This window comes from Strongylocentrotus purpuratus, unplaced genomic scaffold (assembly GCF_000002235.5).
Source record: "Strongylocentrotus purpuratus isolate Spur 01 unplaced genomic scaffold, Spur_5.0 spur5_scaffold_5, whole genome shotgun sequence".
NCBI classification, from domain to species: domain Eukaryota; kingdom Metazoa; phylum Echinodermata; class Echinoidea; order Camarodonta; family Strongylocentrotidae; genus Strongylocentrotus; species Strongylocentrotus purpuratus.
In genome coordinates this window covers 14,842,259-14,855,784 of record NW_022145611.1, presented here as the reverse complement: position 1 = coordinate 14,855,784, position 13,526 = coordinate 14,842,259, and the positions used below count along the sequence as shown (strand labels likewise).

Below are 13,526 nucleotides of genomic sequence, written 5' to 3'. Positions count from 1 at the left end.
GGGGAGGGGGATCGCTACACAGTTTGAAAAGAGGTGGGTTTTCAGGAGAGACTTAAATAATTCTAATGAAGGGGCTTCTCGTTCATAACTTGGGGGCAATAACTGTGAATGAGCGGTCTCCGTAGCGTGTCTTGGTGCGAGGTCCAGGCAACAGTTGAAGGTGGGCAGTATAGTAGGGAGCGTGAAGTGCATAGGGGCAATATTAAAAAAACAAGTGTCAATTATTAGAAGCAAGGAGAACATGACATTTATAGGCCTAGATAAATCAACATTTTGATCAATGTGAGCAAGATAGATTTGGGCTTAGGAGCTGCAGCCTCCCCCTCCCCCCCCCCCCCCCCCCAAGATTTTTTTTGTTTTATTAAAAAATAAAAAATAATAATAATAACAAATAAATAAAAATATTAAAAAATACATGGAAAAAAAAATCCACGTTTAGAAAAGAAAAGGAAAAGATTAGGAGATGAAAAAATATAAATATCGAAAGGAAATTGAAAAGAAAAATAGAGCAAGAACTTCAGAGAAGGAAAGGTACTCATTAAAGACACCGTACTAACAACGTTCAGTTTTAGAGGATATAATAGCGTGATAATGAAATATGTGAGCGCGTGCACCGCACCATGCACACTGATCTGTGTACAGAAATACAGATCAGCGACGGATGCACCATTGCATATGCGCAATTATATCTACATTAAATCAGCATGGTAAGAAAAAAACAAGTGTCAATTACTCTTTTTGATATGTTATTAACGTATTTCCTTTCATTAAACCTTTTTTCTATTTATATCTTTCAGGGGAAGGATAAAAGAACAAAGAAGGTTGCTACCATGAAGCGCATGATATCTCTGAAAGATTCGAGAATGTGAGTTCAATTTCAGAATTATTATATTATGTTCCCACGTATTGAAAAATATGTAAAGCTAGTTTTCAGACACAAACCCTTGCACATGCACAACAGTTTGCTTCCCATGTCCTGTGTACAGAGTTTAACAGTTCCGCATTGATGTTCCTAGCCAGTAGGGGTCCAGCCCCGCCCCGCCCCGCCCCCCCCCCCCCCACTCCGGGACGTAGGGACTGCAATTATGTTCCCAAAATCCATAATATTAAAGGGTACTTTTCACGCTACAATTACAAAGTCTGTGTCCGGCTCGTACTAATACACACAAACATCGGCCCGTATTGACTTAACAGTCACACCGGACTTAGGGGAGTGTTTTCAAAGGGAGGGAACATGCATATGCGTACCCTGAATAACACTGAGTGGTAAGGGTAGGGGTGCTGGTCCGAGAATAAGGATTGATGATAAACGAGGCAAGGATATAATATAAATATTTTTCGTTAACCTGTACTGTAATACAAATTAGAGCTGCGACGTGTAGTCGAATGCTCGAGTACCCGCACGGTTGACAACTACTCTCGTACCCGAATATTCGGCCGCCAAAAAAAAAAAAAAAAAATCTGTCCAGGCCGACGCTTACTCATGCCGTCGTTAAAAATGTTTCCCAACTCAAGCACTGTCAAACTCACCACTCAGAAACTGGGACCAAATGTCTGGATTTCTGTTTGGACTTGTAGGAAAATGGATTATTCTGCCATCTTTGGTTTTTAAAACAGCATTGTTTACTGTTATTATTGTTATTAAATCGGTGCTTTCAACTGCAACTCGAGGTAAAATTGCATGCGTTTTCGGCGACAGAACTGGGATACTGCTCCAAAGGTATGGGGGTGGCAAAAAAAAAAAAAAAATTAAAAAAAATTCAACAACAAAAACAAAAATTATAAAAAAAACATGACGTCCGAATATTCGAGTATTCGCTTGTAAGCCTGGGAGTGTACTCGGGTACCTCATTACACTGTTGTGCACAGTCTTAATACAAATCGCGGACAATTAATTAGCTTGCATTTAAATTTACTTAACGGAAGTTAGCGCATGCACAATGTTTATCATATCTCACTTTCATGTCTGGCGCCTATAATATATTGGCCCTTCTGATTGGCTTTCACTGGCTGCCATTCGCCTCATTAATGATCTCTTTTGGTAATGCAGGATAATGGATTATGACAGGTAGCTGCCTTATGGTAGCCAGGCTAAAGCGTTAAGCGTGGGTAGTAATAAGATTGCTGGCCACCTCTTATTGAGATGATGATAATTATTATTTAGTAGTACTAGTAGAAGTAGTATTCGTAATTTATTCTTGTTATTATGAAGATGATGTGAACTAGTCTATATCCTATTCTCTGCTGATATGTTACAGAAAAGCAAAGGACAGAGAAAAACCCAAGGAGAAACCCAAATGGAAAGTAGATAAAGAAATGGCATCCAAACTGAAAGAGAGGGAAGTTCCCCAGTACTCCTCAGCTCTCTTCTTCAAGTACAACACCCAACTAGGTCCTCCTTACTACGTCATCGTAGATACCAACTTTGTCAACTTCTCCATCAAGAACAAGATAGACCTTGTGCAAGGCATGATGGATTGCCTCTATGCAAAGTGTAAGTGCCTTTCCTTTGATATCAAAGGGGTGATGGAATTCTACCTTTTTTTTTTAATTCTAAAAGATCTCTTATGCAAAGTGATATGTCACAGCATTCTTTACCTAATTATCTCCCATTGCTAAATTTTACAAGTCTCATCTATATACAATATACTGTAAGCTGCAATTCTGTCCCAGAGATTGAAGGGAAACTGAATGTTTCAATTTGTATAGAAAATTCAAAATTAGGTTAATAATTAGCATTCTATTTACTTTTTTAATGGAGAAGATAACACCTGTAGAAAGGCATTTCTTTAAAGTAGTACAATAACCCATAGGCAGTATTTGAAGTATTCAAACCATACAATACCGGTGCTTAACAATTAATTTAACATTTCATTAAGGATTCAGCATGAACAAAACTGAATTGATATCTGTTGTGAATTTTCTGTTTTCATTTAGGTACAACAGTGCAAGTCAGAAAAAGTACTTACTTTTTTTAATTGCTTATTTTCTCAAGATGGAATTGTAGATGTTGTTTCATTTTACATATGATCTTTTCTTTTTACAGGGGTGATAGTTAGCACTATAAAAAAAAGGGGGGGGGTTTGCCCTCAACCACACCCCCCCCCCCCCCCCCCCCTGAGTAAAAAAAAAAGAAGAGGATTCGGAGGGGGGGAAATGGCATCTAACAACACTCCCCCCTCTTGAGTAAGAAAATTGCAAAAAATAGGGAAAATTGGGAAGAATAGAGAAACTAAGGGGAAAATCGGGGGGGGGGGGGGGGGGGGGGACAACAACAGGAAACCGATTTAAATTGGGTAATTATCTGGCTTGTTTTTAAAATACATAATAAACAAACAGTGAATGGTGTTTTCAAGCTTGTTTTTAGAAATACATTTCAACCTTCAATTGTTATTTGTGTTTGATTTGTATGTAAGTGATGGTTAAATTAAACTTACATCACATCTAAGATGGGTTTGTATCAACTCTGAAAAGTAGAAATATGTGTATTACAGAGTGGGCATGAATGAGACCCTGATACCTATCAAGTCTAAAGAAAAATCAACTTGGAGCTGTCTTTCGGATCCTTTCAGGTATACCATGCATTACAGACTGTGTCATGGCTGAGATTGAGAAGCTGGGCAAGAAGTATAATGTAGCTTTACGAACAGCCAAAGATCCAAGGGTAGAAAGACTGCCTTGCATGCACACAGGGACATATGCTGATGACTGCATTGTACAAAGAGTTACACAGGTCAGTGGTGTAGAAATGATGTTTCTTTCCCCCTAAAATCAACTTTTCAAGTGCCTTTGATAGGGTGTCTGAACGATTTTTAAATTTTCCCTTTTGGATTGTTTTTCACCATCATAGTTGGATAATTGAAAAATTAACTACTCAGTAGAACACATTTCAAATTTCAAGGCTCACCGATGTTTCAATCAAAAGATACAGCCCCCCCCCCAAAAAAAAAAAAAAAATCTAGGCAATATTCATCCAATTTTTGTCCAGAATGGACAAAAAAGTGGTACAAGCCGAGTTTTAATTTTTGCTCAAAAGCTGCACAGCACGATATGCAAAGCGTGGGGTAAGGGTATTTTTAAACTGTAACTGCTCATGATCCCTTGGGACTAGAGAAAAAAATAGGCGCATGGATATATTCCTTACAGCTGGCCCAACTTATCCATCGGGGGCTCACTTCATGTAATTGGTAAATCTCTGAATTACGATGAAAACAATGTTTAAACCACTGTTTTGATCAAGGTATTTGTCGAGTTCAGAGTCGAGCCCCTTTTGGGAAATATGGAGAAAAACCTGCTCTCTCATATGAAACCTCACTCATTGAGTATCACCTTCAGGATCACGAGCAGTATTGGTTTTAATCTCAATTTGGTAATAAAAACATTGACCAATCTTGAACCAGCATTCAATGCTCATTGACTGTGTAGGGATGTGTGCAATCTCTATGGGAAGGATTTTAGCACACAAAAGCAAGTGCGGGATCAGCCACCTCTTAATAAATTGTAGAAAATGGAAAGGATGTATACCAACTGAAAGTATGGCTGGTAAGTATGCAGTCTAATGTATTAGATGGAATTCACAGTACAAATAGCTCTTTATTTTGAAACTTCTATAATCAGAACTTGAACTTTCCAAACTAGAACAATTTTTTTTCCTCCACATTTCATAAAAACCCAAATTTGTATTGGGTTCTGCAGTGCAATAACTTAAAAAAGCCACATTGTTCCCATGAAATTTCTGCAAAAAACACTTTGTATTTATCTGAAATCGATTGACTCTCATATTGAATTGTCTTTATAACTACATGTAGATTTGTGAAGTATTCCCATGAGCATGTGACAAAACGAATCTTCTCATTGGCAAAGTTGACAGTTTCTTCTTTATTTGTCTTTATGCAGCACAAATGTTATATTGTTGCAACTTGTGACAGAGATTTGAAGAGGAGAATACGAAAGATTCCAGGAGTGCCCATCATGTATCTCTCTCAACATAGGTCAGTTATTTTTTTCTATTTTACATCTTTCTTTCCTGAATGTAGAAGCTCACTATTACAAGTACTTGAGATGCTGATGAAAAATAGAATCGAAACGTAAATTTGAAAACATTGTATGTCATATTTCAAATTGCCTCTTATGTTGCTGATCAACCCCATTGTCATTTAGATGAAGTTCTATGATTTTGATGAATGAATAACAAGATACACTGAAATTTTCTTTATGATTGGAGTAATGAACAAGTAGAGTGGAACCTCAATATAAAGGGCTCTAATATAACGAGGTATGTGTAATAACGAGCTGATTTTGCTAGTCCCAGCTCTTTATATTCTTATTTTTCTTTGCTCTGATATAACAAGATTCCTGATATAAGAAATTAATTTTCTTGTTCTCAATGACCTTGCTATAACAAGTTTTCACTGTATAGTAAATTTGTTATGTTAGAGAATCAATTTTAGTACCCAGTCTACTTTCAAGTTGCTTTATATTTCTTTCAGGTACACAATTGAAAGGATGCCAGATGCCTTCGGTGCTCCTAAGGTATGATCAGAATATTGAAAATAGTCTCTTATTCCAGACTCACATCTCAACTGGACATTTGATACAATGACAGCAGCCCATGACCACTTTTTACAAGGATCAGGACCTATCTTTGAGATGGTTATAAAGCTCTGATACAACTAATTCAGTCGGCTTAGTAAAAATGTTGGTGCACGACAAGACAGCTGCAAGGAACTATGTGGAATGTACCTTCAACCGGCTTCTGCTTCAAAGGACTAATTGATCGCAATCCTTTACAAGTACAGACTTTCCTGTGTGACTCTCATTTTCTTGGAGTTTGTTATCAGGCTCTGACGTTAGGAGAATCATCTTGGTAGAAATATTGTTGCACGATATGATGTCTGCAAGGAAACTCATGAGATTATGCTTCACCCTGCTTCCACATTTAGTGAGGAGATCTATTTGTCTTCTTTCAATACTTTAAAACATGAAACAACTAGTTGGAGCAATGAAGCATTATAAATGGTGTCATTCAGCTCTGATTCACACATAGGAATGCTGAATTGCATACAAATAATGGGAAAGTTTCAAGAAATTTCAAGTCAAAGTGATTGCCAATAATCACCTCGCTTCCCCTCATTAAAATGATGTACCGGTACATGTATCAGTTATTGCACCCAGCCTGGGCCCTGTAATCTGATAAAAAATGAAAAGTCTTTTAACCACATGTCATCCAAAAATAAAAAATCATTTTGATGTGACCATTGACAATTAGTTTGTTTTTTTTTTGGTTCCACTTCCATTCAATTCATCATTTCATTTTTGGATGGAGGAAATGAGTGCGTTTCATACAGGAAATCATTCACATATTAAACTTATCATCAAACCACTTATTTTCACCTGCAAGTACATTAATGCTTCTTTTTATTTCTTGAGAATACCCGGTACATGTATGGAAATGCATGAACATAACCAGTGCTCTCTTTCATATGAGCTGAAATAGATAGTAGGCCTACTCTAAATTTTTAGGATGTGAATGTAGAGTTTCACTTCCTTTGTAATAAACAAAGTCTTAACACATTCGTTGAGGTTTATATATCTTTATTTACAAATACAACTCTTTACACAAACATCAATTTGTAGACAATATTGTTTGTGCCAAAGAGGACAATATATACATGATATTTCAGTCAGATATTACAGAAAATGTCTACTTTTTACAGATAAGTAGTGTAAATTTTCTCTCAGATCTTTAATATTATCTGTTAACAAAAGCCTCTTTTATAATTGATTATAAAGGGAAGGGCCACATGTACAGTGTACTGTAGGCTCCCATAAATAGGTGTCGCCCTGGCAGATTGAACATTCACCTCCGGTTTTTTTAAACCCTATAATAATTGGCATTAATTTGACATAATTGAGAAATATCACCAGTGGTCTGTTAATTATTTGATCATGTTCTGGTATGTTGTAATATGGAGAAGCTCTATTACTGGCTTGTATTTAGTAAATCTCATTATTTTTTTTCTTGGTTCTCTTTTTTGACTCGCTATGTAATAAATAAGTGACAATAATTTGTACATAAAAGTAGATATACATGTATTAAACTACACAGAAATCCAAATCAACAGTTTGTATGAGTTTTTATTTAATTTTATACCGAGTATTAACGGAACATGCTTAAATCTTGGTGATGCAATATGAAGTCAACTACACTATAGTGCCATAAGAGTATCAACATTTAAAGTAATGTTTGTTGTTGTGTTGAAATAGAAGTTCACCTAGAATATATGCATACCAGTCTAATTGGATATTGAGGTATGTGGTGGCCTAAAGTGAACATAATTAACCCATTGTCTCTGGGAACTAGGTGGCTTCTGTATTGAGTCAATTGGGATGGGATAATTCAGTAGTCTAAGCTAATTTAAAACGGCATAAAAGCAGGGCTTTTTGGTCAGGGGTCCAGATTGAAATATTTGAGTCCTATGTGGAAATTTTGAACGTTTGGGGGTTCCAGACCTAGATATTGGACATCCCATGTGTTGTGAGATAAAGGTAACAAAATATACGAGGAATGAGAAATATCGTCTTTCAGAGCCAGAAGGGTATCAACTATGTGTAAAAGTATATCAGTTAGCACCCTTTTGGCTTCAACCGTTCTCCTTTTACTTCCACTGTAAAACCAGCAACTTCCCAAGTGTCAAAGGTCAGATGATATCAGCTGTCAGTACACAAACCCTCATGATTTGAATCGTTTGATGCACAGTTTATGTTTTGGTTGGATCTCTTATGGATCGCAAGTTCATCGTAACCGCTCTCAGGGTCTGGCTCTCTGTGGAACTCCAGCTGAGGGAGCTCTCCAAGGACAACTTCTGCTGTGGTGAAGACCTCTGCGCTACCCAGGAGATGTCCTCCAAACACCTAAAAAGCGAGAAACAACGGGTAGATTATGACAAACGCATACAGAACTTGATCCACCGGTTGTATGCTGTATTGCAATATATCTTGGAACAGAATTTTGTGACAAGTTATTTCATCAGGTAAATTACCATTCGGTCTGAGGCTGATTTGTCCATTCACCAAAGATGCCAAAATGTATGATAAAGTTTCCTTTACATTTACAGAATTACACCCAAACCCTTGTTCTCTCTATTTAATTTAATCATATTTTTTTCATTGTCTGCTTGTCCACTGCATATGAAGGCCATCATCTATAAAGCAAGGCTGGATACTTGAAAAGCTCCCAAATTGGACCCCAAGATATTGAAGTGTATAAAGACCCCTTAAAAAAAAAAAATCTAGACCCCCCCCCCCCCTCCCCTCAAAAGTAGACATTGGTTTATATTGGACCAAAACAATATGACTCTCCCAGCCTCCCCCTACCCTCATCCACAACAGTCCTGTAGAGCAGAAGAATTGTCCTGAACCTACCTTGCCTTTCTCATCTGACAAACTGATATGTAGATGTCCATGCCCTCCTGATAGTGTTCCAACCAGTGAAACAATCTCATGATTCTTGTCAACATTGATCACCTGTGTATAGAGAATATACAGTACAGTGGAAACTCGTTATAACGAGGTCCTTGGGACCAAGGAAATTACCTTGTTATTCTTAAATCACAAATCTTGTTATAACGGGGTAAAAAAAAAAATATATAAAGAGCTGGGACCAGCAAAATCACCTTGTTATACGGGTAATAGATACCTCATTATATCTGAGCTCTTTATAATGAGGTTCCACTGTATCATGATGATGCCAGGTAGACGATTTATAAAATAATTACCATTATATACCTCACTTAAGAAATCCAGCCATCTGATTGGTCGAATTGCATTCATAAACTTCAACTGTTCCTGTAAAATTCCCGGTAACCATGCTTAAAACATTTCAATATTTTTAATAACCATGGTTATTAAAAAAATAGGTCAGTCTCCATGGTTACCCCATAGGTTTACATGTTAAAAAATGGTTTGAGCGATGGAGGATACCATACGTGTGCGAAAAATTGGTCGGCAATTTCAATACAATTGAATCTCGATCGATCTTACCGACAATTTTATCTTGCATTGTTGACATGAAGACGAAAATTAACTCTCAAAAACAAAAAAACAACATCTGCCGATAGATCTTGATCTAAGTTCATGCCAATATGCATTGCAAAAGTAAAAGAAGGGTCCGTTTCATGGAGCTTTTGCGAAGCATCCCTCACGCGGAGCCGTTTTCAATCCATTTTAATGTATATATTGGAGAAAACTGCCAAGCATGTTAACGGCGCGCGATAGCCGAGTGGTCTAAGCGTTGGTTTTCGATACACATCTTGTTGTACGCAAGAGTTCGAATCCCGTCTTCGACAAAAATGTAAATTATTTTTTATTTTTTATTTTTTAGTCTATTTTTTTTCGGCATATAAAAGTATTAATGACTGCTTTAATATTCGAGAAATAGTTGTTTTCATACGCTCTCGGGAAGGTTACAATTGGGCTATTCCCCTCGGCAAGCCTCAGGGAATAGCACAATTCTAACCTTCCCTTGAGCGTAATAAAACAACTATTTCTCTCAAAGCAGTCATTAATACTATAGTAGCAATTTTCTAGGTGTAAACTATTTTACACTCGCACGGTACAGTATGTAGGAACTGTAAGAGGCATTGATCCATTTTTTTTTAAATACAATTTTTTGACAGTAAAATACAACTTTTGGGATTAAAGAATACAGTTTTTGAACTCCAGAAGTTGGCAGGCCTGTACATTCTTCTATTAATATGGTGTTACAGTGAATGCTGATCTCTACATGAGCCCGGTCTCACCTTTGATTCTTGTAAGATTAGATTTTGTCAATTCCTTTTGGTCTTTATAAGTTTACATATACACAAGAACACAATTACCATATGCAGTACAGGCCAAGCAAACTAAGACACCACGTGAGCATGCACATGACCGACACAGTACCTCCTCAAAAAGAAAAATGACTGCAACTACTTTGAATAAAATAAACTCAGGGGCACTTTCATTACCCTATTTTAAAACGCAGAAATCATGTTCGCATTGTGTATTGAATATATCAATGCAATGTTTTTCATGTTTCAATAGATGATGGACTAGGCTGAGTTGATTTCTCTGAATTCTTTGAGAGTGTGTCCAATCAAGATTAAAGTGACATATAAATAGATGCAATATATACAATGTATCCAAAGGAAAGTGTAATTCTACTCACCGATACTGAATCGGCCATTCTTACAGACGCTTTCCTGAGGCTGCCAACACATGACAGGATGAATGCTGCTTTGAGGCCGTGCTCTTGGACATACTCTAGGAGTTTAGTCTTCAGCTCCTCTCCGGGTCTCAGTCTGAGGGCGTGGCAAGTCATTGTACTCTCCATTCTTTTCATTGACATCTTAGGTGGAGGGCTGAAAAATAGAACAACAAATAAATAATGGTAATTTCTAAATAATAGTTTGTTGCTGTTATTCCTTGAGATTTCCCCAAAGCATGATTATGGATTACAGCTAGTGGACCGAAATTAAGTACCGGGTATGTAGAAATTGAATTTGTCAAAGTCTGCATGAATCATCTATTCCTTCTTAAAAAGGTAAGGGGGAACCCACCTCCGGGTGCACTGCTAACATGATATTCCTGTTACTATTGACCTTAAGCATTTTGGATGTGTATGGTGCCAGATGATCATTAAATATGACACCAATAATCCTCAATTTGCCCAAAAGAGAAACATAAGAAAATAATGATGCATCTCCCACTTGATTAACAACTCAGTCATAGGATCAATGTCAATCTTGACAGAATATTTTATTAGGCCAATGTGAACCTTTTGTATGGAGTATTTCATATATATATATATATATATATATATATATATATATATATATATATATATATATATATATATATATATATATATATATATATATATATATATCTAATGAATTGTTTTCGTTCAATCACGTTGGAGATTACCTTATTATATATTCATAGACTATCTAGATAAAGGTCTAGTCAGACTGGGAAAACAACACAAATATTATTTAAAAAAACACACATGTAATGATCTATCCATTAGCTTTCACACCAAGTTTGAACTCTCTGGAGCACTGCATTCTTTTACAAGATTACATATATGTCACTCACATTCACCTGAAAATCACAATTCAAGAAAATAAGAAATATAACGCATTACATATTGCACCACTCGTTATTCAATCTCGCGGGTACATACTGCTTACGTCGTTCTCTACATGTGGGACACCCCTGAGATGCAGATGCATGCAAAGACTGCTTTCTTCGAGAAGCTGTTTGAGGCTGTTATTCAGCCGCAGCTTTAAATCATCTCCTTTTCATCTCTTGAAAAAAGTGTCGTTGGATCCCTTTCGCTTTTTATGTATTTACTTCCTACTCGTGGTATTTTGAGAGTTGAATTTGGTACCAAACGAAAAGCGGGAGATGGCGCTCTGTAGTGTTATTAGATGCCATGGATGCCATGCCGAACTGGCTATGCTTTGTTAGATGCCTCATGAGCACTCCACACGTACCTGGAAGGGCATGCTTGAAATAGAGCAAACATTTATGTAGTGTGTACTTTATTTTAAAAACGATCTCTATTGTTTTATCCTATTTGTTAGGAGTTATATATCAAGTAGTAGGCCTACGAGATATGATAATATTCATCTGTTTGAAAAACTATGCACAAAGAGAGAAAGAGATCAACGCCTCCCCAGTTGTTGCAAGTCTCCCAGAAAAGACGTAATACTGAGAAAATAAAGAAATTGTGAAACTGAAAACTATTGAAGAAAATCTAATATATTCATTTCTTTTGATATTAGAAACAGAGTTGTTGGAGAGTAAATGTTTGAAAAGAATGAGTAATCATAGTTGTAGGTCTACTGAAAATTAATATAGCATTGCAATATTTATGAGTTGTTAGTCTGTGGTCAGACCTGTCGAATTAACAGTCTTTAATCAGATTTTATCATAAACATCATTCTGTGAATAGAGCAGTACATTATTCAATTTTAAGGCACCATGAGAGCTAATTTTGATTTAGTGATGTAAACAATGATAAAATAGTCAATTTAATCGTTAAATTTGTAAACATAAACATTAGGAATATCGGGTGTCTGTAATGGAAGCTAAATCTTCGATCAGGGATCGCGTCGTCTTGTCTTGGCATATTTTTTTTTGCTGGATTTCTGTGAGTTTATAGTATTTTATATGATGCATGGTTTGGATTTGAATAGATCATAACCTACCATAATACTCATACCTTGCATTTTCCTGTAAAAAGTGACTTAGTTCTCGAGGATCAGATATTTTAACCGATTAACTGAGCTGACTGCATTTCGAATGTTCGGATCCTTGCCCTTATCCATGGGCTGGTAGCTGAGTACACGGTACCGTGCGATACGGCGACCGCTAGCTACCCGAGCTCGGCCTAGTAGAACCCCGTCGGCCTCCTTCAACGTCCTGTCGGCTGTAACACATTCGCTCATTTCATTGTGGACTTTATAAAGTGATCTTGATAAGTAAACAACCCGTAAAACAATACTATGGCGGATGAGACAACGACTGTCTTCAAATATTTGTCCAGGTTATTGTTATGTATACTGATATACGTTGTTCTGAAAACGGCATTTTCACAGTTATTTAGTTCTGAGGAAGAAGCCCCTTTTCAAACTTGGTTGAAGGGAAACGAGTTGACACATCTTGAAAAGCAACTGAGAGACGCTGGTAATTAATTCTCCTTAAATTACACTTATGTTTTTTCAATTGATTGACTTTGTTTATTGTTGTTTAACGTCTATGTTTATGTCAGATAGATTGTGTCATTTTTTATTTTCTTGTGTGTTTTTTCAATTGATTGACTTTGTTTATTGTTGTCTTAAGTTAAGATGTCATTTGCATGATTAACATCATTATGGACAAGAATATTTCTTTAATAACACATGTTATATTAACAGCCATACTTATATCAAGTTATTGCTTTGATCCCCAACATTTGAAGGAAACCATTCAGAACTTGAATGAATTCACGTTTTTGTACACTTTGCTCTGCATAAATGAGAGAAGGGTAGAAGGGCCAGGGATGCAACATTCCAAATTCCAAAGGCATGATGGCGATGATCGTGGTAGTGGTTTTAGTGGTGGTATTGGTTGGTGGTGGTTTTGACTGGTGCTATTGTGGTGACCGTGATGCTGCTGCTGATGAAGAATGTTGATGAGGTGCTAAGTTTGGTATACATTACAATGATTCATTCTGTAATCTGTATGCCATTTGACTTCTACCTGCTGATCAATATTTTCATTTGCCACAAATTTATTTGGTTCAAGATTATTTTTTTCTTCCAAACTTTGTGTAAGTGCATAGTAAGTTCTGCAATGGATTAAGCCTATTTAATTTTTTTCTTTTTCTTGTCCTCTTGCCGAGGTGTTTTATTTCACATATTTCACATTTCATATATACATGTATTTACATCAATTTACATTTTAACATAATAAAAAAAAAATTAAAAGTATTTAATTAA

General features: G+C 36.4%; 3 protein-coding genes across 5 annotated transcripts in view; 2 read left to right on the top strand and 1 right to left on the bottom strand.

Moving 5' to 3' along the window:
• The first annotated feature begins 581 nt into the window (after positions 1-581).
• On the top strand, positions 582-6,233 carry LOC115918076 (rRNA-processing protein FCF1 homolog). The gene is made up of 6 exons (XM_030999582.1): positions 582-707; positions 798-865; positions 2,259-2,494; positions 3,573-3,733; positions 4,897-4,991; positions 5,490-6,233. Exons 1-6 carry the CDS (start codon positions 705-707, stop codon positions 5,536-5,538), a joined length of 612 nt encoding a protein of 203 aa, XP_030855442.1. The 5' UTR covers positions 582-704; the 3' UTR covers positions 5,539-6,233.
• Positions 6,234-6,577: 344 nt separating this feature from the next.
• LOC115929709 (bifunctional protein GlmU-like) lies at positions 6,578-11,498 on the bottom strand. Of its 3 annotated transcripts, none has more exons than XM_030999584.1 (4): positions 11,186-11,498; positions 10,208-10,400; positions 8,425-8,526; positions 6,578-7,914 (listed from the first exon to the last, which is right to left on the bottom strand). In XM_030999584.1, exons 2-4 carry the CDS (start codon positions 10,385-10,387, stop codon positions 7,711-7,713), a joined length of 486 nt encoding a protein of 161 aa, XP_030855444.1. In that variant the 5' UTR covers positions 10,388-10,400; positions 11,186-11,498; the 3' UTR covers positions 6,578-7,710. The 3 variants fall into 3 exon arrangements, with proteins under 3 accessions (XP_030855444.1, XP_030855446.1, XP_030855445.1); XM_030999586.1 differs by having other exon boundaries at positions 11,225-11,498; XM_030999585.1 differs by having other exon boundaries at positions 11,232-11,498.
• Positions 11,499-12,308: 810 nt separating this feature from the next.
• The window catches only part of LOC586154 (apoptosis-resistant E3 ubiquitin protein ligase 1), a 28,331-nt gene continuing 27,113 nt past the window's right edge, over positions 12,309-13,526 (top strand). Inside the window, exon 1 of the mRNA XM_011676563.2 lies at positions 12,309-12,732. Within this exon, the coding sequence (XP_011674865.1) occupies positions 12,552-12,732 (181 nt within the window). The 5' untranslated portion in view covers positions 12,309-12,551. The remainder of the gene's footprint in view (positions 12,733-13,526) is intronic.

What these genes read in the sequence shown, in the direction of transcription:
- LOC115918076 (XM_030999582.1), top strand. An exon ending in TCTCTGAAAGATTCGAGAAT is followed by an intron (nt 866 to 2,258) that starts GTGAGTTCAATT and finishes GATATGTTACAG; the next exon opens with AAAAGCAAAGGACAGAGAAA. An exon ending in GGATTGCCTCTATGCAAAGT is followed by an intron (nt 2,495 to 3,572) that starts GTAAGTGCCTTT and finishes GGATCCTTTCAG; the next exon opens with GTATACCATGCATTACAGAC.
- LOC115929709 (XM_030999584.1), bottom strand. Translation starts at nt 10,387, where the DNA reads ATGTCAATGAAAAGAATGGAGAGTACAATGACTTGCCACGCCCTCAGA. An exon ending in GAATGGCCGATTCAGTATCG is followed by an intron (nt 8,527 to 10,207) that starts GTGAGTAGAATT and finishes CTCTATACACAG; the next exon opens with GTGATCAATGTTGACAAGAA. An exon ending in TGTCAGATGAGAAAGGCAAG is followed by an intron (nt 7,915 to 8,424) that starts GTAGGTTCAGGA and finishes CTCGCTTTTTAG; the next exon opens with GTGTTTGGAGGACATCTCCT.